This window comes from Ochlerotatus camptorhynchus, unplaced genomic scaffold (genome assembly GCF_037179485.1).
Source record: "Ochlerotatus camptorhynchus isolate MF236.1 unplaced genomic scaffold, CSIRO-AGI_Acam_v1.1 ptg000142l, whole genome shotgun sequence".
In the NCBI taxonomy this organism is placed as follows: Eukaryota; Metazoa; Arthropoda; class Insecta; order Diptera; family Culicidae; genus Ochlerotatus; species Ochlerotatus camptorhynchus.
In genome coordinates this window covers 507888-531535 of record NW_027040632.1, presented here as the reverse complement: position 1 = coordinate 531535, position 23648 = coordinate 507888, and the positions used below count along the sequence as shown (strand labels likewise).

Here is a 23648-nt window from a genome sequence, read left to right as displayed (position 1 = left end):
GACCGTGTGGATGTAAAGAAAAAGTCGACGAAGAGAATCTGTTAATGTTACTTAGAGCAACCGTAACGGTACGCTGCTAAACTCATTTTAGCAGCCCTCATCATAGCGCAGCTACCGTATCGGGGGTTGCCATACGAGTAACTAAAATAGCAGTCGGCTTCTCGGTGAGAAGCGCGTTACCAAATTTAGCAGCGCGATAGCAGCGCGAGAGAAAGGTTGCTATTCGTAGAAATGTCAAAATGCTCACTACCGGTACGGACTACGGCGAGTAAATTGATAACCACGATAGCAGCGACCGATGTGGAGAAGAGTGACTAAACTAAAATGAGAGCGCTGTGCGCTGTTAAAATAGTCGCGCAAATGACAACGACCGTTACGGTTGCTCTTAGGACCTAATGCAATGTTCAGCATGATTTGTACATGATTTTGAAGATCAAATCGAAGACATCACATCAAGAAGACTGGCAACTTTGCCAGAATCCAAGCGACAGATATAATAGCGCTGCGCTTGAGTGAAGGTGGAAGCAACGCATAGAAAAATGAGTAAATACACAAACCCTTTTTCTGAGGATGTAATCTTTGCTATCAAATTGGGTTCTTTTATTTTGAAAAATGTATTGTTTTTCATACATCATCCGATAGAGCTTCGTTTTCTGAGAACAGCAATATTTTTTTCGAACCCACACACTTTCATCTCGATTTTTAAATTAAGATTTAAAGCAAAATAACAACTTCACTGTTTGACACTAAACTAACAAACTGACAGCTCGCTCCCATACAAAGTAACACCGAGGGGGTGCTAATAAGGTGATTTTTGCAAATGTAATCGAACTTATTTAAAATAGTTCCAGTGTACCCAAATTGATTGGGTTCCATTTTTAATGCAGATTACGAATATGTATTTACCTCAATACCCTTAAAGAACCCAATTCGTTCGAAGCATTTACCGGCAGATGACGCGATTGTTCTTTTCTCATAGCGTTCGTATGAGAAAATGGAAGAGTTGCCAGTCTTCTTGATTTGTTGTCTTCGATCAAATGCAAAATGATTATTTTCATTTTACACACCGATCGATAGAAAATTATTGCCTCTTGCTGAATTGATGATAATATCGAGGTTTTAGGTGCTGGGCTCGACATTATTCAAAATAATAATTTTGCCCTAAATGAATTTTTTGAGGATCGCTTCTGACTTTGATAATTTTGGGTTGGATAATCAAGCACTGGTGAATATCAACAAACGCACTCGTTGATGCATAATGAACACATTAGTTCATTTCGCTCGTACGTGACAGCAAAGATTTTCAAAACAAACGCAATTAATCTACACCATGTTAAAGCGCTACTCCTTGCGTGTGATGGTAAATGATAAAAACAGACACTGGTGAATAGTCTTGCAATATCAATGAAGATTGTAAAATCAATATCAAGCATGCTATTTTGCTCCAATATCACGCGTAATATTGAGAGCGTATGAGAGCGGAAAAATACCAATTTGCCAAGGGGTAATCAACTCTGCACACTGTGCCGAAATACATCACGGCATACGGTTAGGGCACACTTTGACAAGTATGACACAAAATATAATATGCAACGGCATCACTGTTGTTTGCTAATGTTGTTCCAATAGTTGCTACGGTTTCGCACTTTGCTGACTGTCGTCGATCTTCACTTCAGGATGAAATTGACTCATCCATCAGACTAGACGATCGGATGTCGATCTTCACTTCAGGATGAAATTGACACATCCATCAGACTAGACGATCGGATTCCGGATTAGAAGACAAACATATACTTAGCTCGGATCTCTCCTGCAGCCAGTACTTCGTCCAATTCCCTGCAAGAGTTGTCAAAGTTTGAGTGATAAATAAATACCAGCGCCAAGATCATCACCTGCAATAGCAATAACTAGGTCACTCTCAGGGTCATCCACTTTAGCAACGAACACTTGCTTGGCGGTTCCGGTATAGTTTCCAATATTGGTAATCACTGTTCACATGGGTCAATGCCACAGGCTTGCCAGATATATAGCGTCATACAAATCAGGCACCTTCCTCCCGGATGAGCGATCTACGGCACCACATAAAGGGTGATACGGTCAAAATTTGGTCAATATCAACTTGACGTATTTCTTTCAATTTTGCATTTAAAAAACCTGAACACCCCTCATTTTGAAGGTGTGTGTGTGTAGAATGTTGCTCCTATTTTGATTTTGGAATTCACTCTTCAGTTGTCAAAATGCCGTCCAAGCAAGAAGAGCAGCGTATCAAAATTTTGCTCGCGCATCGCGAAAATCCGAGCTACTCGCACGCAAAGTTGGCAAAATCGCTAAAAGTTGCCAAATCAACCGTTACAAATGTAATTAAAGTGTTTAGGGAACGTTTGTCGACAGCCAGGAAGTCTGGATCGGGGGGAAATCGAAAACCGGAAGCCGCTGAGACGACAAAGAGAGTTGCCGGTAGTTTCAAGCGAAACCCTAACCTCTCTCTCCGAGATGCAGCAAATAAGCTGGGTGTATCGTCTACAACCGTGCATCGAGCCAAAAAACGAGCCGGACTATCGACTTACAAGAAGGTAGTGACTCCAAATCGCGATGATAAACAAAATACGACGGCCAAAGCGCGATCCCGGAGGCTGTACACGACGATGCTGACGAAGTTTGACTGCGTGGTAATGGACGACGAAACCTACGTCAAAGCCGACTACAAGCAGCTTCCGGGACAGGAGTTTTATACGGCAAAAGGAAGGGGAAAGGTAGCAGATGTTTTCAAGCACATGAAACTGTCAAAGTTCGCAAAGAAATATCTGGTTTGGCAAGCCATCTGTACCTGTGGCTTGAAAAGCAGCATTTTCATAGCTTCCGGGACTGTCAACCAAGAAATTTACGTGAAAGAGTGTTTGAATAAACGTCTGCTGCCTTTCCTGAAGAAACACGGTTGTTCCGTACTGTTTTGGCCGGATTTGGCATCTTGCCATTACGGTAAAAAGGCCATGGAGTGGTACGCCGCCAACAACGTGCAGGTGGTTCCCAAGGACAAGAACCCTCCCAACACGCCAGAGCTCCGCCCAATTGAGAAATACTGGGCTATTGTCAAGCGGAACCTAAAGAAGACCAAAAAAACTGCTAAGGGCGAGCAGCAGTTCAAGGCAAACTGGCTTTCTGCGGCGAAGAAGGTGGACAAGGTGGCTGTACAAAATCTGATGGCAGGGGTCAAGCGTAAGGCCCGGCAATTCGGATTTGGAAAAGCGGAAGCCTAACTGAATATTTTTCCTGAATTTTATACTAATTGAACTTGAAAAAGAAATTTAATTTGATTTTTTTAAATAAACGATTTCACCGATTTACACGCGTTTTCCCTTGACCAAATTTTGACCGTATCACCCTTTAATCAGGATTATTTCAGTAAATATTATGATACCCAATTGTACATTCATAGACAATTTATTAGATAGGCTTTCTGTAAAACAAATTAAGTACAAGTTGTCAACTGAACCCGATCCTTAAGCCCTTCAAACTTTTCCCTTGGCATACAACAGAACCGCATTCGGCACCTCAAAGTTGAAGTGAATCGAGCAATTTGTTTTTTGCAAAATCCCCACTAATCTTCAAGTAGCCGCCTTCCGCTTGCGGCTGATTGAACAGTTCCACCGCCGCCTCGCAGTTGCTATCGTTGCTTCTTAATCAACGCCACGAACGCGTCCAGCTTGATGTACTCGTGGTTGATGAGCGTTTCGGGATTTATGAGGATCCGCCCCGGAGTTGGGCTTCGGAACTGGCTTCCTCTACAATCAGTATTTTGTTGGTGATGAACGGTTCGAATCTTGAAACAGATTTGGTTTACTTTGCCCAGTTTTCTTATTCGGATAGAATTTCCATACTGCAGCAGTTGACAATCGCAAAAGTCATAACAACTTCAGTGTTGCCAAACTCATGGGATACTTGATTGGCAAACTTTGGCACAGCTAAAACATTCGGCACAGATGTGCAGGTGTGCAGAGTTGATTACCCCTTGCAATTTGGTAATGATTAGCCATCACTGGTCCTAGCCTTGGAATTCTATAAATTCTGTTTGTTGCCAAGAAAGCCGTAGCAATTTCACATTTGTATGGTTTATGTAAGCTGATTTTTTTTTAATTTTGAGATTTCACGCCAAGTCTTCCTTAAAGTATAACCTTAACGATACAGAATGACACTTGCGTTTTCTACGCCCACTAGACCATAATGCTCATATGTTTTCAAAATTAATGGGCTCATGCGAAGCCATTGAAAATTTACATCCTAATTAATTCCAATTGGAATACAGAACCAGCCACAATGGCTACCATAACAATGGTAATATTATGACGTGGAAAACAATTAACATATGCGATCAATTGATGGGGGGGTGACGAGCGGAAAACTATCTGCCGCTTTTGTATGTGCCAATTTGCCTTCCAAATTGGGTTTGTTTTACCTTGTGGGATTGCATGATTAAATTTGCCGTCGGCACCCACCATCAATCGGGCCAGAAAGTCAATTATTGGCGTTGGAGGTTCCCGGAAGGCATTTTGTCAGAATGGTCATTTGAATTGAATTATTTAGCATCAGTTGTGTTGTTGATGGAATCGACTCGGTAGACGGAATATGCGAGCATGCAATATTTTAATAAATTTTCCTTGGGGGGCTTCCAATCTTTGTCTGTTTGCAAATAAACGTGTTTCATCCGATCTATTCGATTCGTTATCAGGAAGATTACTTTATTTTTAGATTCATCCATAACGAGCGGAGAGCGGAGAAGGAAAAATAGAAAACACACGAGACCGCATTGACTTAACAAAGCAGGCTCTTGCGGGCAAACAACAAACTTTATGCCATGACATTATTAGCACTGGATTTTCAACGATCAAATTGGCACGGCACACGGCCAATAAGAGTAACTCAGTGACTGAGTCGAATTCGACTCAAATGTTAAAAAATTGGTGTTACTCAATGAGTGAGTTAAATTTTCCTCGGAAAAACTACTTGAATATGAGGAAAATGTTCGTCGAGGAAAATTTTACTCACTCACTGAGTAACGCAACTGTTGGCACTTTTGAGTCGAATTCGACTCAGTTACTGAGTTACTCTCATTGGTGTGTATCCAACGACGGGTCAAGCAGGTGACGTTTTCCGGATTCGCACCGTAACCACCCACCACCGGTGGCAATTAGCACCAACATTTCGGGCGTGTGAATCACGGAGTTGTTTTTCGAGCAGATCAGCATTGTGTGTGTGTGTGTGTGTGTGTGTGTCGCACCCGTTCGACAGCCGGAAAGGTACTTGTTATTATTTGTTAGCTGATTGTAAAATGCAAGATAATCTCATTTTATTTCTGACTGCCTTGCCATTCTATGATTGCCAGTGTGAATACAGATCGCTTTCGTTGGTCGAAATTTGTGATATGTCCAATGTTAGAACTATCGATTACCGGCACCAAAACTCAATGCTGGTAACTGACCGTTTTTGATCTGAACGCTTTTTAATTTGAACCCCACTAATCTGCACGCTGTACAAACTAACGTCATTAAGCTCATTGAATGGAGTGAATTGAAATGGAACACAGTGAAACGGAACGCAGAATCAATACAAAACAGCAAATAAGGCTACCAGAAACAGGCTTTTCTGATGCTCATATGGTTACTAGAAGTCGTTCAGATTACCGGTGGTCCATTTTTCAACGCAATCCAAACACACCAACAGGTTCATACTGTTGCTCAATGATTGTTTTTCTGCTACGCTGAGCAACAGCCTTCCCTTCACTGGCGTCATCAATTTTGCAATCCAACATTTATTTACCAAAGATCAAAGCTAGTACATGCAGTAAGTAGGTACAGAGTAAAACCAAAACAGCGACGCCGGGCATAAACATGCATGTTGATAGGCCAACCGATGACGTGTGTTTACCGATCGGTTTATCAGTTGTTGCTGACAAAACTATTCTATTCACTGATAACGACGGAAGCCCGGTTATTATGCTGTCTCCCGAGCGATTTAACGATTCATATTCTATGCAAATTCAAATTTGTGTGAATACAAGGGAATTCAAATTGTTGCATCGACGTGCATTTTGGCACGTAATAGCAGGCTCCCACGCTGCAGCAGTTGAAATAATGATGTTGTTCGCTCAACTTAGTAGGCAGTGCTGAAGTATCCAGCGGCAGTAAGTCGAAAAACCGAACTGACAGCATTTTTTTTCGTTTTCTATCGAAGCGCTGCACACCTACTCGTTAAGGGGAGGTCCACGTTCGCTTCGCATGAAAATAGGTGCATCTGACTTGGACTAGTTTTATCGATGAGCAAGTAGGCGTTGGATGGTTCAACTTTTTCCTTCGTCAAGGTCGCTTCTCGTAGGTTTATTGGTTTGTTTTTCGGTTCATGGATATTCTCGAGAATGTTTTTGTAATCATGCCACTCGGTGAGTAGCTTTCTCATGTAACACTGTTTTTGCCGGACGGATTCCAGATGAAATTGGCCTCATGAAATTTGAAACATTGCAGAACAACATTCAAACTAGTAATATGAAATCATTTTCAGTTGTGATGCTCTGAGGAAATGCTGGTTTTTAGTAAAATTTCGGTGAATTTGAATTAAATTTTAATTAGAACCAATTTTCTCCAGCTCCAAAAAGTAATCCACAGATTCCTCCTCTTGACTGCAAACTTTTAACACTCCGAACACGATGCCTCTGACAAACGTGTAACGTGTGTTTACAATGACATATCTTAGCCATTTCTTGACGAATCTAAAAAATTGTCGTGTCTCTAGAATTCCTAGGGTCTGCAGATTATTTTGATTGAAAATATATTGAAAATAGGCCCGTCTCTAGGGGTAATCAACTCTGCACGATGACAAGTATGACACAAAATATAATATAAAATGGCATCACTGTTTTGTGTTGACATGTTGCCAATCGTTGCTAATGTTTACTTCTTCGTTTACTTCAAAATACGGGGGAAAGAATTTTTTTGTTAGTGCAATTTTCCAGCAAAATTGTCCCCAATCATAATAAGAGATTGTATAATTGACGAGAATCTCTTTGTCCTTATGCCTTCTGAGGGATGAACCTCTACAGAAAGTCCACATGGCTTTTGAGAGATGTCCATAGTTTCAGGGAAGTCAAAACGAACCACGCCCCGCAGAATAGGCCAGAATTAACTAGAATAAAGTATTAACTCGATGGCCATAGGATCCAGACCGAGAGTCAGTTGTATGGGTAAGGAGCATTGCAGCGATAATGTACACCCCGGTGCCGAAAGATCCTACCATTCTTCAGATGTATCTGCAATTGCAATTTCTCCCGCATTACACCCCTGTACGATTGATGGTTCACAAATCAGTCAGCCGTACAGTTCATTCTATGGACTGAACTCGGATTCGATTGACTGTGGAGGTCTCTCTACGCTCTTTCGCAACTGTGGAACAATAGGCAGATACAAGGAGAAGGCAATGATCAAACGACTGCAACCAGTATCGAGATTCTGGACCGACATTTGGATAAACCATGGACGTTTGATAGTTTGAGTCAGACGAATTTAGTACCTAACCACGACTGCTGACACTGGGAAGCTACTGCAGGTCTATTGCTGCTAATACTACCGCCGGTGGGTATTTTAAGTCGAGTCCTTCCTATTTTTCAGATTGTAGCATTGCCCGAGTAGCATGACGATACTACAGACAAGATTCATGTTCCACTTGGCGGTTAGATTCTTGGTTTTGGCAAACGTCTGCCAGAATGACGCACGATAGAGAACTGTCTTCTCCTGGATGGACATCTTCTGCCATCAGTCACCCTTTCCCCTTCTCACGGAGGAGCTAATCTTCGAGTGCCACTTCCTTGAAGCGGATGACCGGCAACCAGCTCGTTGAATATTATCACGACTTTTTTCCGTCCTTGACTTGAAAATGTAAACACAATCTCAAAAGTCAAAAGTGCAGTGTTGCCAAAATTATGGGTTACTGAGACTGATAACTTGATTGCCACACTTCGGCACGTTCAGCATAACACTTGACCTAGCTTTCGGCACAGATTGAGATGTGCAGAGTTGAACACCCCTTGGCTAGTCTACTTTTTTTTAAAGCGAAAAGAGCACGTTTTTTTAGGGTGCTTATGGGTTTTGCAAGTGACTTAAGATCTTTGATTAATGAACACAAATATTCATAACAAGCCAGAATACAGTCATGATCCTGGAGACTACGGAACGGAGCTCTGAAAGATCCGGAACATCCATAAAAGTGGTTAATTCACGAAACTGATCCTAGAGCTCCGCGTTTTTTCGAAAACACCTATAACTTTGATATGAGAATGGATTTGTGGTTATGATATAAAAATGGACCCGGATGGCCATACGACCGTCCTCCGGAACATACTAAGCTATGCTATGTATTACACGTCATTACACGTTTTTCGGAGGCTTCGTAGTCGGTGTATAGGTTTTTACCCACCTGTTCATTAACTACGTAGACAGTTTTTTTTTGGATTCTTGACCCCCCTCCCCCTGCGTAGACAATTGTCCATGCATAATTTTTAAAATTTGTATGGGTCGTGAATAGTTTATTTGTATGGGCCGTACGTAGTTTATGAACGACCCCTAATTAAATTTTAATGGAGAAAAAATACTACCTTTACGATGTGTTGATGATGATGAAGATGAAAGAATTAATAAGTATGATTGACTTCGCTAGTTTCAAACAACTTAATTACTCGGTGATGTTTGAGGATGGTTTTTCATTTTAAATTTTAAATAGAGTTGCGAACGTGTGATTATTCAATGCTTGTTGCTGCATTTTTGCAAGTTGAGCAAAAGTTCCTCAGATAAAAGGGTATTCGATGATTTTCAGCCCCCACTGAGTTGAACTGAGATAAAAATCAATTTTGTCGGAGCTCAATTCATGCGGTAAAGGGTTTCCAAAATTCCTTTGCCTATAAATAAATAAATAAATAAATAAATAAATAAATTGAATAAATAAATAAATAAATAAATTTAAAAATGTTTAATGAATTGAGGAAAAAAGCAAAAGATAAATAACAAAAAAAGCAAAAGATAAGTAAATAAATAATAAATAAATAAATAAATAAATAAATAAATAAATAAAGAAAAAAGTAAATGAAAAAAGTAATAAAGAAAGAAGTAATTAAACCAATAAATGAAGAAATAAACAAATTAATAATTTTGAAAATAACTCAATTAATAAATAAAGAATTAAGAAAAATATAAAAAAATAGGTAATCGTTTAAGAATAAACTAAATAAATAAATGAATAATAAATTAAGAAAAAAAATAACTAAATAAATTTATTAATAATTAAATAAAGAAATAAAGAAGTAAGTAAATAATAATTTAATAAATAAGTAAATAAATAATGAAATAATATCCTACTTATATCAAATTAAATCAAAAAGTAAATAAATAATTAATAAAAAAATTAAAATAGAATCAAATGAATAAATAAATAAAAACGTTAATAAATCTATCTATATATATAAAAATGAATTTCTGTCTGTCTGTCTGTCTGTCTGACCCTTATAGACTCGGAAACTACTGAACCGATTGGCGAAAATTTGTATACAGGGGTTTTTGGGGCCGTGGAAGGTTCTTATGATGGCTCGAGACCCCTCCCCCTTATGTAAGGGGGGGCTCCCATACAAATGAAACAGAAATTTCTGCATAACTCGAGAACTAATCAAGCAAATGGAACCAAATTTGGCATGTGAAGGTCATAGGGGGTGGCCCCTTAGATAAGAGGGGGTGGGGGGCTACTACAATATAGCATGCTTTTTTTAATTGGCGCATAAACTCAAGCTAATATTGAATCCCAAGCAAGGCTGGACACACTCATCTAGTACATAAATAAATCAATAAATAAATGAATAAACAAATAACTAAATAAATAATAAATAAATAAATAAAGGAACAAATAAATGAATAAAGTAATTAAGAAACACAGAACACACAAAATTAATATATAAACAATAATGAAAGAAATAAAGGTATAAATTTAAAAAAAAATCTCAATAAATTAAGAAATACTTAAAATGAAGTAAAGAGATTGAGAAATATCTAAATAAATAAATAAAGAAATTAATAAATAATTAAATTAAGACGGTGTTAGCTGTTGCAAAATTTAAGCCGCATATAGGTATGTGCGTCTCTTAAAAGATGTTACTCCTAATTGTGTACGACAAAATTTAACCTTCGAGTAGATTGGTGCATCTGCTCGATCCAGCTGTGTCCATTAAAAATCCTTGAGCCCATTGGAGCGCCTTTGAGTAAATTCAAGAATGGTAAAGAGTTAAGCTGGGCTTAGACAAGGCAAGTCGTTGATCAACTCAGTTGAATTAAATTGGCTTGAAGAGTTGAGCCTGGTTAATTTTTTTTTAATTCGAGTGAGTTGACCAAGTCACGGTTTACACGTTCAAACAAATTGAAAAATGTGTTCTTAACAGCTTGATTAGCTCAGAGAACTAGCTAAATGAGAATTTGGGATAATGGTCTTGCTTGGGAGGATGTTTTTGGATTGCTTGGAGTAGCACTTTTATGATTGAATAATGATTCAAATATACGTATATAAGCATTGCCGTGACAGCATAGAGTGGCTTATTTGAGTATTCAAACATGGTTAGCTCGTAAAATTAGCTTCTCAGTGAAGTTGTGTTGTATTGTAATGTGACTGACTGAACTCTAAGGAGAATTTCAAGCAAATAAAAAAAATGTAGCTCCATTGAATTCTTAGATTGAGTTTAAAATTCCATGAGAAATTAAGGACGAACTTTAAGAATTTTTTGGAGTGTTCTACAGAGAATTTCTGGACTGTTTCAAGGGACTTTCTAGAGAGAATTCAAAATTTATTGTAGAAGAATTCTGAAAAGAACCCTTAATCAAATAAAAGCCTGTACAGTTTTGTGCGAAGACTTCGAACGTGTCGCAGAACCAAATTCAAATGCCAGAAATGTCCAGAAAGCACTAATATATATCTGAGGAAAGGGCTCCCAAAAACTGCACCTGGATTTTTTTTGAAAATTGCTGGAAAATCATGGAATATCATTGAATTTTGTTGTCTTCATTGAGTTGACACCCTATTACGGTTGATGAGTTCTATATATCTACATTTTAGTTATTCGAGATAGACCGGCACAGTGTTCGACAAAGTTGTAAATCAGCACGTTGTTGAAATCCGCTTTTTACAGGAGTCATTCTATGTTACATACTAGCTGAGTGTGCCCGGCCTTGCTCGGGATTCAATATTAGCTTGAGTTTATGCGCCGATTTAAAAAAAAAACATGCTATATTGTACGTATCCCCCCCTCTTATATAAGGGGATACCCCCTATGACCATCTCCTTATACCTCCACATGCCAAATTTGGTTCCATTTGCTTTATTAGTTCTCCAGTTATGCAGAAATTTCTGTTTCATTTGTAAGGGAGCCCCCCTACAAAGGGAACCTTTCCCGGCCCCAAAAACCCCTGGATACAAATTTTCACGCCGATCGGTTCAGTAGTTTCCGAGTCTATAAGGGTCAGACAGACCAGAGTTGCGACCTATCACAATCACGATCGCCAAACAGCTGATGGTAGTAACGCTTTGTACATTCCTATCGATGTGCTCGTCGAAGCTCTCTCCATGACCATCCATCAAGTTGACGAAAGAAGTAAAAAGCAACTGGTGAATGTCGTCTTCGGTTGTGATCCATCACCGATCTGGTCATTCCCAACAATCACGACACTCATCTGTGCTCGTTTTAAAGCAGTTGCTGCTTTGCTTGCTAATGTGAGTGTGTTGGTGAGTGAGCCCAACAGGTTCCGTATAATGTTGCCTGCTTTGTTTGTAACTCACACAATCGCGCCTGTCGAGAAGAACTAGGAATGCGTAGGCATTGTTTTCATTTTCTTCTGTCGTTTCGCTTTTTCTCATGATCGTACTGCAGAAGTCTTCACTGTTTTCGTTGTGCTTTTCATCATCAGCAGCGAGTGTAACGTTAGTCGGTTGATGCGTGGACGAGTGTCACGTGAGAGTCATGACAGACAGACAGACAGACAGACAGACAGACAGACAGACAGACAGACAAAAATTCATTTATATAAATATATAGATAGATAGATAGATATAGATTAAAAACATCCACCGCGGTCATCTGATCACTCAATGCACGAAATGTACTGATTTTCTGAAATCCACAAAGTAAGAATCAAGCAAACACCTACGTAAGTGTAAAGCAGCGGAGAAGAGAAGAAAGACAAACACCCGGAAATAACGAAAACTCAATGTGTAGCAATCGTTCCGACGGCTCCGACGCAAAGAGCGTCACTCAGTGTAGGGTCATCAAAATGACGAATTTTTTCTTCGTTATGCACTTCTTTTCATCTCCTATGGATGCAGTCGTGGTATTAAACAAAGTCTGCAAAAAACTCACAGAAGACATTAGCGCTTCTTGTATTATATTCGCTCACTGCGTCGCACGGAGTGTACTGCTCATTGTGTAGATCGCTTTCACAGCAAATGGGAGAACAACACACTCTTTGTCGAGCGTTAGGCGATGAATGCACAATGTTGCCTTGCAAACGCTCTGAGGCCCTTTGTAATTACTTCAGAAGTTACTGAATCACATCAGAAGAGTTTAGAATCGTTTCAGAAAGTACCGAATCATTCCGGAAAAAGTTTGAAATTACTTCGGCAGGTACTGAATCACTTCGCAAAGAACTGAATCATTTTAGAAAAGTTTGGAATCACTTCACAAAGTACTGATTAACTTCAGAAAATCTCGGAATCACTTGGAAAAGTACTGGATCGTTGTGGAAAGTTTGTAATCATTTCCACAAGAACTGAATAGCTTCGAAAAAAAATTGAATCACTTAGGAATGCACTAAATCACTTCAGAAATGTTCGGAATCACTTCGGAAGTACTGAATGACTACAGGAATGTTCGGAATCGCATCAGAAAAGTTCATAATCACTTCGGACCATACTGAATCATTTTAGAAAGTACTGAATCAGTTCAACAAAATTCGGAATCACTTCCGAAAGTACTGCATCACTTCAGTAAATTATATTAAGAGATAAACCAGCCTAAGGCTGAAAATCTCTCTAATAAAGCAAAAAAAAAAAAAAACAAAAAACTTCAGTAAATGTTTGAATCACTCCGGAAAGTACTTAGTGTTCTAGATGCACTTCCACAATTATTAATTTGGCTTTCTGTACCATTTTTGCATTATTACAATCATACTCTGATGCCCAGGGAAGTCGAGAAATTTACAACACGAAAAAATCCTAGACTGGACCGAAAATCGAACCCAGCTACCTCCGGCATGGTCTTGCTCTGTAGCTGCGCCTTTACCGACTGAGCTAAGGGAGGCCCCTTCCGCAAGAACTAAATCACTTTGAAAAGAATTGTATCACTTAGGAATGCACTGAATCACTTCAAAAATGTTTCCAATTACGGAACGTTTCTTAAGCGATTTAGTACTTTCCGAAGTGATTCCGATTTTTTTCAAAGTAATTATTACTTTCCGAAGTGGTTTGAACCTTTTCTGAATTTCATCTGTACTTTTCGAAGTGATTCCGAACATTTCTGAAGTGATTCGGAATTTTTCAAAATTAAGTCATTACATTCAGTGCTTTAGAACTTTTCTGAAGTTAATCAGTACTTTTTGAAGTGATCCGGAACGTATCTAGGATGACTCAGTTATTTTAGAAGTGAATCCGATTTTTTATGAAGTGATTCAGAACATTTTGGAAGTAATTCTGAATATTTCTAAAGTGGTGATTCCGATCATTTCTAGTGCTTCAGTACTTTCCGAAGTGATTTCGAACTGTTCTGAAGTGAATCAGTACTTTTTTTCATGTTCCAAAGACGCAAATTCTATCTTCCCCAAGCACGTATTCAGCACGTTTTTCAGCTTTATCAACATTTTGGGGGATGATGCAATATTCATATGAGTGTTGCAATACTTTTCTATGCGAGTCCATACTTACGGCGGGTAGTGCATGTATAAAGTTTCATTCAAATCGAAGAGTCATGTCCAACCAATATGATATTTGTCGTGGAAATGCTCTATACCCTTAAAGCTGTGAAAAGTTTCAGAAACTCAAGAAATGTTTAAAAACAATAAGGATTGTTTTGGGAGTTTCGAAGACTCTCCAAGAATTTCAGAATATTAAGGTTGTTTATGAATCGTTCCGATAGTTAGTACTGGGAACTTGAAATGAAAGTCAAAGAATTCGTTTGACAATTGCGTTCTTTGGCCATCACGCAACAACACTTCAAACATTTTACTACATTATGGGGAGGAATTTGCCGATCAGCAAGCAATCAACAATTCTTCCACACACATGTGCACTCTTATTCCCCTTTCTGCGTTCCATCGCAACCAACCGAATCGCAGCAACCCAAAAGAGGGACGACGCAGTTTCCTTTGTTTACTATTTGCCACCGTTCGCCCTTCGTGCTTTTCCGGCAACGGTTGACCTTCTTTGTCAAGAAGGCACGCACATGCTCATATGGCAATAGGTAGGTGTGTGTTTATTGCAAAACTCGTATGCTGAAATTTCGCTGTGAATCATAATATCGATTCATTGGCTATGGAAACGGCTTTATAACAATGAAATTACAACAAATGAATTTTCTTGAACTTTCCGTTGATAAGAGAATGGGGGGAACTGACTGGCTGACTGACAGCATGGGTCGCAAAACTCTGCTCATGCTCAAGCCAAAGTAGGTACGTCTCAAGCGTCGCTCACCTCTTCGCAAGGCGATTGCCATCAAACAGCTGAGCGCACTCAAAGAGAAAGAGAACAAGAGTGAATAAATGCATCCCGTAACTTACTTGAGATTAGGATTCACTCGTGCAAGTTGCCACGACGACGCCACTGACCTGACTACACCACACACTGCCTACCTAGAGTAGTGGCTTTGCTCGCTGACGCTGAGTCAACCGAGTGTACAGTTAGGACTGAAGAGCTTGGAGTCTCAGTAACTCACAAACCGCGGAGAAGTAAGCAACGGGGAAATCGTGTGCGCGACTCATTGAACAAAAAAAAAATACTGTAAAACTGTATGTGTTGTTGTTTTGTTGTTGTTGTTTAAGATTCATTCACTCGAATCGCAAGCTGATCGCGTAGTAACAACGAAGGGTGAGACGCGTAATTTCGTGTTTTGTTTCCACGTAGACGCCAAGCGCGGCCTACTGATTCGTCGCCGTCGCCGTGCTCAAATCGGTGCAGTGTGCTCGAGCGCGCTTGTGCATTTCAAAACAGCAGTAGGAAAATTAGGTTAATAGTGCATGCTTTGGGTCACATACCAAAACAAGAAACGTCGTGTATGATCAGAAGAAGTGAGGGGGGGCTTTGTTTACACTAAGTGTTGAAAAACTGCATTCCGTCCGTCATCGATATCGTCGTCGTCGTGTTTGAAAAATGCCAGAAATTTCGCAGGATCAGTTTGAAGCCAAGCTGCCGCACATACCTCCGGCTACGGTCGAGGAGCTACGGCAGCGGGCCAACTCCGGTGGGGCATCTGCCCTGGAAGCGTCTCGTAAGAGGTTGAACTCACTGAAGGACGCCTATGGCAAGGAGGAAGGCAAGGCAGTAGCTACTGCTACTAGTGGAAGTTCTGGTTCGCGCGGACCTCGCAAGAGCAGTGTCACGTTCCAGGAGGATTTAAAATCGACGCAGAAGCAATTGCATCAGTACGACAGCTTTGTCCACGGTTACAAGCGGGAGATTAGTCACAGGTCAGTTCTCGTGTAACGCTAATGTGATGTTATCTTTGCGAATTGGGCAACGTGAGAATTTCTCGTTGCTTCTTTCCAGAAGTGCAATTTGGACGATAAACCCAATTTCTCTTAAACGAAGCATTTCCGAGGCTTGGTATATTCGATTAGTTGGTGCCAAAATCTAACTTTTTACTCTTGAAACTGATGTCTTCTTAAAAGTTATTTATCCTTTAAAAAAATGAGCTACTCTTCTCAATTGGTGTCTTGCGTATAGTGGTGTTCATGCCCATTTTCAACAGCTGTATCTTTGTCCGATGACCATATGTTAAGCTGAATTTTGTGTATTTTCCAATCATTTCGACCATACATTCGTAATGCAAAAATAAATTCAAGCTGACATTGTTGCATCATAGCGATCACTTTGGCCATCACTGTCTTAGTAGGATGGAAATTAGATCAAATTGGAAAATTAGCCTATACCAAAGCTGTTTTGTGATACAGTAATGACCCGATTTTGCCATTCCCCATTTTGATTTTTTTTCTAATGTTCTCAGAGATGCAGATAGAAGTTGAAGAAAATTGTGGATTCCTTGTACCTCAGAGAAGCAAGGTCTAGTGATCTTTGGGGAATTACATAGATCTTATGGGCAGTTCCGAGTACTGCTGGAAAATCCAGACTTTCGATTTTAAGCGTAAGCGTAAATTCTGTAAGCGTAAGATCCGATAATTTAAAAACATTTCCATTCCATGGTTTCCAAAAGGTTCCGAGAATTTCAAAGTAGTCCAGATATCTCCAGGGAACTTCAGAAAACTTCATTGAAAACACGGGAATTTCAAAGAAGCTCAGAGAACATCGGGAAAGTTTAAATAATGTTTAGGACAGTTCCATTTATTTCAGGGCAGTACCAAGAATTTCAGGAGAATTCAAAGAACTTTAGGGATGCTCCGAAATCATTAAGACAAATCAAATAACCTATAAGGGCGTATAATAAATTTAAATGAAATTGCAGCAACTTTAAAAAAGGTTACGGGCAGCTCAGGGAATGTATGAAGTTCTGAGAGCTTCATTGCAATTTTGGAAATAACATGAACTTCAGAAAATTGTGAGCAAATTTTAAGGTGTTTCGCTGTGAGATCCGTATTCTCGCAACCACTTCGCAACTTCAAGTGCACAAATATCAGCTTTCACGACACGTACCATAATGAAACTGTTACTCCACGTTTGCTGCACTGCAGCATACATGAAGTAGCAATTTCAGGTTAAATGGGGCACTAATTTCCGAGATTTGTGTAACTGAAGATTCGAAGTGGAAGGGCATGTATGGCCTACGTGGCGACCATTAGTGGATTCTACAAGGAATCACCTTAAGGGAATTCCGTGATTTTTATCCAGGTGATCAGTGAAGTTCTGAGAAGTTTGAAGATTTTTAGGATGTTCCATTATATTCAGGGAAGTTTCGAGTACTTCAAGGACGATCAGAGGTCTTCAGAGCAGTTCCGTTAGCTCAAGGAAAATTTCAGTGAGTTTCATGGAGTTCCTAGAAATTATGAAACATTCCGAAAATTTATGAAACTTCAGGAAAAATTAAAATTCTTAGTCGAAGTTCCGTGATGTTTTAAGAAGTTTTGAAAACGTAAGGAGTATTACAGGAACAAAGAGGAGGAGGCAATTAGATTAACTTCAGTAAAATTACGGGCACTTTTTAAGTATTTTGATTAATTAAGAGAAGTTCAGATATCTTCCTGGTAATAAACATAAGGAATACAGTTAAACATCAGGAAAATCACTACTGAAGAAGAAGACATGAACTAGCCTATGGCTAAAAATCTCTTTAATAAAGAAAAAAAAAAACTACTGAAGAAATTTTAAAATGATGAAGAATGTGTTTCCATAATTTTAGGGCGTTCAGAAACATTTTGAGAAGTTAAGTGATAATCTTAGAACGACATTTATTATTTCGTTCTAGTTTCAGGTAAATTTCAGAGACTGAGCTCAGTCGGTAAAGGCGGAGCTACAAAGCAAGACCATGCTGGAGGTGGCTGGGTTCGATTCCCGGTTCGGTCTAGGAATTTTTCGAGTTGTAAAATTTCTCGACTTCCCTGGGCATAGATTATGATTGTACTTGCCACACAATTATACTAATGCAAAAATGATACAGTAGTCATCGATAGCTCTCAATTCACAACTGTGGAAGTGCATCTAGAATACTAATTTGAAAGCACGCAATAAGTTAATATGCGATAAGCAATAAGCTTGAAATGCCCCATAACGTGGGTAGATCACCTTTTCGTGGTACGTTACGGGATGTAAGATCTACCACCGATTCCTAGTCCTAACTTCTTCAAACTAGGGGAACAGGATTTTTCAGTAATCAAAGGAACACATCTTAGTCCTTGTTACTTTTTATGCCTTGTTGATAGTGATAAGTCCTCGGGTTGCCTGGACCGAGGATGATCTTGAAACAATGGAAAAAAATGAGTTAGTTAGTCTTCATCTATGTGATTCCTAATCTTCTAATCGTTGTTCCCTAGTTTGAAGTGGTTAAGACTAGGGTTCTGATGCATGGTCATTATCGGTGTCATAGCTTGTTTTTGTTGTTAAGGAATCCAATTTTGACTGACAAAGGGGCGCGCCTTTGGAGGGTGTTCCAACTCCGAATGGTATAAATAGCGGAACCTTTCAGTTAGAATCGATTCCTTGCGATGAAGGCAAGAATGACAACTGTATCAAAACCGAATACTTCATCATTTCTCAATAGTGATGGAGTAATACGACATGCACTAAACTAAGGACACGGGATATACTACAATAGATCAAATTACTGGTCGCAGTGGTGTTATGTCCCGAACAGAGGAAAAAAAAAAAAAAGCTTGAAATGCGAAGAAGAAGAAGAAGAAAAAGTGCAGAGACTTAAAGAAATTACAAAAATTTCAGGAAATTTTAAAGAACTCAAGGGAAGTTAAGACATTTCAGGGAAAACTGCGGGAACTTTATAGAATTCCAGAGAACGTCAGAAAAGATCATAAAACTTCAGAGAAATTCTGTGAAACATCAGGAAAATGCAAAAACATTGCGTTAGCTTCAGCCCTAATAAACAAATACCATAAACGAACGGTAATCCGTATGGCCGAACTATCCCACAAATAGTTTGGATGATACCCCGAACACGTCGTTTAGCTCTTTCTCATGGTTATTTTTATTAGGGAGGGCTGTTTCGAGAATTTTGCTAACGTCACAGAAGATCATTGGAAATCTAATAATTTCAGAAAAAATGCGAAGTAGAAGTTCCGAGACTTTCAAAAAGTCCAGAGAATTTCAGAGATGTTTAAAAAACTTGAGAATTTTTTTTGAGAACTCAGAAGAACGAGAAGAGCCGAGAAATTCAGGAAATATGAGAGAACCTTAGGACAGTTCCATTATTTTCAGGGAAATCATAAAAAAAATAAAAAAGTTTCGATAAATTCATGGAACTTCTTAGGACTTCAGGACGTTCCTAGAATACCGGAAAAAAAATTGGGGGAACTTTGAAGGTGATTCATGATCGTTAGAGAAATTGAGAGAACTTTAGGGAAGTCCACAGAAGTTCAGGGAAGGTCAAAGATTTCAAGGGAAGCACACCCAAGCAACATTGCAAGTTTTATCGTGGTTTTATAGCATTCTACAAGTCTAAATCATGGTCTACAGAACCCTCATAAAACCCAAATTGTTACTTGGGCAGTGAGCATTAGAGTTTTTTTTTCGAAAACTTCGGAAGAACTTCAAGGCAGTTCCGTTAACTTCAGGAAAATTGTGTAGCTTTCAAGAAATTCTAAGGACTTCCAGTGAACTTCAATGAAGTCCAGAGAATGTAACGGAATCCTTAGCACTTCGAGAAAGTCTAGAGAAATTCACAAAGTTTTACAGATTTCTAAGGTAGTTACGTTCACTTCAGCACAGTTCCGAGAACTACGTCTCGGATAGTTTTAAAGCGAGCTGAATGCAGACAAGTTTTACCTACATCTCAGTGTCAGTTTGAGGGAACTAAATTGTATGTACACTACCAGTCAGACTCGCTCGCTTGCAACACTCATTTGAATCTCGAAATCCTGATTATTTGCAAAGGCGATGTCTTCAGCAAAGTTGTTCAGAAGACCAAGGGAGACAGTTTGGTTCGGAATTCTGTCGCTACGTGGCACTAGTTTGCATGACAAATTTATCATTTTTGGATTTGTTTTATTTTGTGATCCCGACCACCTTGGAAGTTCTAGTCTTCACCAAAGTAGTTTGGAAGACCAAGGGCTTTCGGAAGTGGGCATTGGTTCGGAGTTCTGTCACTACGTGTCGCCTATGCAGGCAGGCGTATAATTGATTCAAAATTTTCTGAAATGTTTCAATACTTTCCGAAGTTCTTCAGTACTTGCGGAAGTGATTTCAAACTTTTACTAATCGAATCAGTACTTTCCGCAGCAGTTCCGAACTTTTCTAAAATTATTCACTTACTATCTGACGTGATTCCAAACTTTTCTTAAATGATTCAGTTCTTTCCGAAATGATTCAATACTTGCAGAAGTGATGGCAAGGCAAACAGACGTAACACTTTGAAAAAGTTTTTCTTGAAAACATAGTATTTCAAAACATAAGACCTCAGTAATGACATCTCTCGGCCTTCTCGCGAAAAACAAGCTTGCTCGCTAACTCGCAAGCAATATTGCATAAAAGTTCTATAGAATATATAGAAACGTCAAAGTGATCCGATGCCAGCGCTGCGGCGAGTAGCTCGTGGAACTGATAATATTCAAATCAACCGTTAAATGCGTGATGAATTAATACAAAATGAAGTGCTACGTCTGTTTGCCTGTGCTTTTATGGAATGATTCAATACTTTCCAAAGGGATTCCAATATTTCTGAAGAAATTCAGTGCTTTCCGAAGTAATTTCGAACTTTTCTGAAGTACACGTTTGGAATCACTTCAGAAAATAATTTCAAAAGTGATTCAGGATTTTCTGAAATCAGTGCCAACATTTCAAAGGGGCGTAATTGCTTTTGTAAATAATGGCTTTAGCTGTCGATTTCTCGCATCTTAAAGCTTACTCCTTCAAAATAACAATGCTAGAGAAATATTCCTCTACCTATTGGTGTCATTATTTTTCATGAGTGAACTTTTATTCGCGAGAAATCGTCGGCTAAATCCATTGTTTACAGATGCAATTACGCCCCTTTGAAATGTTGGCACTGAAATTATTCCAAATTTTTCTAAAGTGATTCAGTACGTTCTAAAGTGATTCAGTACTTGCACAAGTGATTTTAAACTTTTATGAATTGATTAAATACTTTCCAAAGTAATTACGAAAATTCGCTGAAGTGATTCAGTACATTCCGAAGTGATTCCGAACTTTTATGAAGTTATTCAGTTCTTTTCTGAAGCAATTCCAAACTCTTCTTAAACGATTCAGTTCTTTCAAAAGTGATGCAGTATTTGCGGAAGTGATAACAAAGTAATTCAGTACTTTCAGAAGTGATTCCAAACTGTTCTTAAGTGATTCATTTCTATTCGAAGTGAATCAGTACTTGTGGAAGTGACTTCAGTAAATTCTGAAGTAATTCCAATCCTTCACGAAGTGGTTCAGTACTTTCCGAAGTGACTCCGAACATTTCTAAAGACATTCAGTACTTTCTGAATAGATTCAACACTTTCCGAAGTGATTCAATACTCTTCTGAAGTGAATCAGTGCTTTCCAAAATGATTGAAAACATTTCTAAAGTGATTCAGTACTTTGTGAAGTTATTCCAAACTATCCTGAAGTGATTCAGTACTTTCCTGGAGTGATTCCAAATTTTCTGAAGTAATTCAGTACTTTCCTATTCAGTACTTGCGGAAGAAGTGACTTTTCTGAAATTATTCATTTACTATCTGAAGTGATTCCAAAATTTTCTTAAATGATTCACTTGCGGAAGAAGTGATAGCAAAATTTTATGGAATGATTAAATACTTTCCAAAGTGATTCCAAAAATTCTGAAGAATTTCCGTACATTCCGAAGTGATTCCAAACTTTTCTTAAGGTGAATCGCTGTGACATCGTTATTCTCGGAACCACTTTGAAACATTAAGTGCACAAATATCAGCTTCTACGACACGTTCAACGTTCAAATTGTTACTCCACGTTTGCTGCACTGCAGCATACATGAAGTAGCAATTTCTGGTGAAATGGGGCACCGATTTCCGAGATTAGTGTAATTGGAAATTCGAAGTGGAAGTGCATGTATAGCCTACGTGGCGGCCATTTTTTGACGATGTGAATCATTCTGAAGTAATTCCAATCTTTCCCGCAGTTGTCCAGTACTTTCCGAAGTGACTCCGAACGTTTTTAAACAGATTCAGTACTTTCTGAAGTGATTCAAAACTTTGTTGAATCGTTTCATTACTTTCCGAAGTGATTCAAAGCTCTTCTGAAGTGAATCAGTACGTTCCGATATGATTGAAAACATTTATAATGTAATTCAGTACTTAATGAAGTTGTTCCAAACTATCATGGAGTGGTTCAGTACTTGCCTTGAGTGATTCCAAGTTTTTTTTTAAATAATTCATTACTTTCCTGGAGCTATTCAGTATTTTATAAAATAATCCCGAGCACCTTTGACGTGATTCAGTACTTTCCGAAGTGATTTCGAACTTTTGTGAAGTGATTCAGTGCTTTCCGACGTAATTTCAAACACTTTGACACATTTATTTTACGGTGTATAATTACACAAACATCATGCTAAACTTTTTAAGGTGATACAATATTCAACTGAGTATTGCAATACTGTGTTTTCAAGTGATTCCAAACTTTTAATGCCTGGTTCACTTCATATTCAAGTGATTGCATACTTTTCAGGCCTGATTCCTTTCATATTTAAGGGTTTCCAAAATTTTCAGGTATGATTCACTTTATTTTCAAGTGATCTCAAAATTTTCAAGACTGATTCATTTAATATTCAAGCGATACTGAGACGAACCAGCCCAAGGCTGAAAGTCTCTTTATTAAAGAAAAAAAATCAAGTGATTTTAAACTTCTCAGATCTGTACATTTTTCATTTTTGCATGCACACCAACGCCACGTAGTGACATATGTCCAAAACGAACTAAGCACTATCCGCTCGGTCATGGTCTTCGGAACAACTTTGCTTAAGACTCGATTTTTCTAGGTGGTCGGGATCACGAGATAAAATAAATACAAAAATGCTCAATTTTACCTACACACTAGCGACACATAGTGACAGAATTGCGAACAATAATAACCATCTTCCGGACGCTCTTGGTCTTCTTAACATCTTTGCTCAAGACTCGAACTTTCTATCAGGTCGGAATCACGAGATAAAATAGTTTCAAAAATACTCAATTTTACATGCGCACTAGCGCCACGTAGTGTCAGAATTCCAAACCAAACTGTCCACCTTCCGGATGCCCTTGGCCTTCTGAACAACTTTGCTCAAGACAGCATCTTTGCAGATAATCAGATGCTCAACTTTGAGGGGGGGGGGGTGATGCAATGTTCAAATGAGTGTTGCAATACTTTTCTAAGCGATTCCACCTTATGACTGGTAGTGTACATGTAGATATGCAGCCATTCCATAGCAAAACGATATAGTGGTTCTCAGAATTTCATAATATAATATTAGACCCGCATTTTTTTTTGTCATTAGGGTGACCATTTCCATGTTTGGGTGGTCCAAAAAACTATTTTTTTTTTCTAAAATATTTTTTTTCAAAAATTCATAACTTTTAACCAAAGCCGATTTCAAAGAGCAAACTTTCAAATGAAAGCTAATTAAAAATTTAGGAAATTTATAATGGTATTAAAAAACCGGGATTTTGCATCGAAACACGATGATTGTATTTGTTTTTTTTTTTCATGGTTTTTTATAGTTTGTAGACAGAGGGCGCAATATGTTTTATATTTTC

General features: G+C 38.7%; 1 protein-coding gene across 2 annotated transcripts in view; it reads left to right on the top strand.

Moving 5' to 3' along the window:
• Positions 1 to 23648, top strand: part of Nt5b (5' nucleotidase B) — a 92455-nt gene that overhangs the window by 16664 nt on the left and 52143 nt on the right. Inside the window, exon 1 of one of the 2 annotated variants that reach the window (XM_065221456.1) lies at positions 14989 to 15743. The exons of the other annotated variant lie outside the window; for it this stretch is intronic. Coding sequence (XP_065077528.1) covers positions 15427 to 15743 — 317 coding nt within the window. The 5' untranslated portion in view covers positions 14989 to 15426. Of the gene's footprint in view, positions 1 to 14988; positions 15744 to 23648 lie in introns of those variants that run through there. 2 annotated transcript variants of the gene reach the window in all.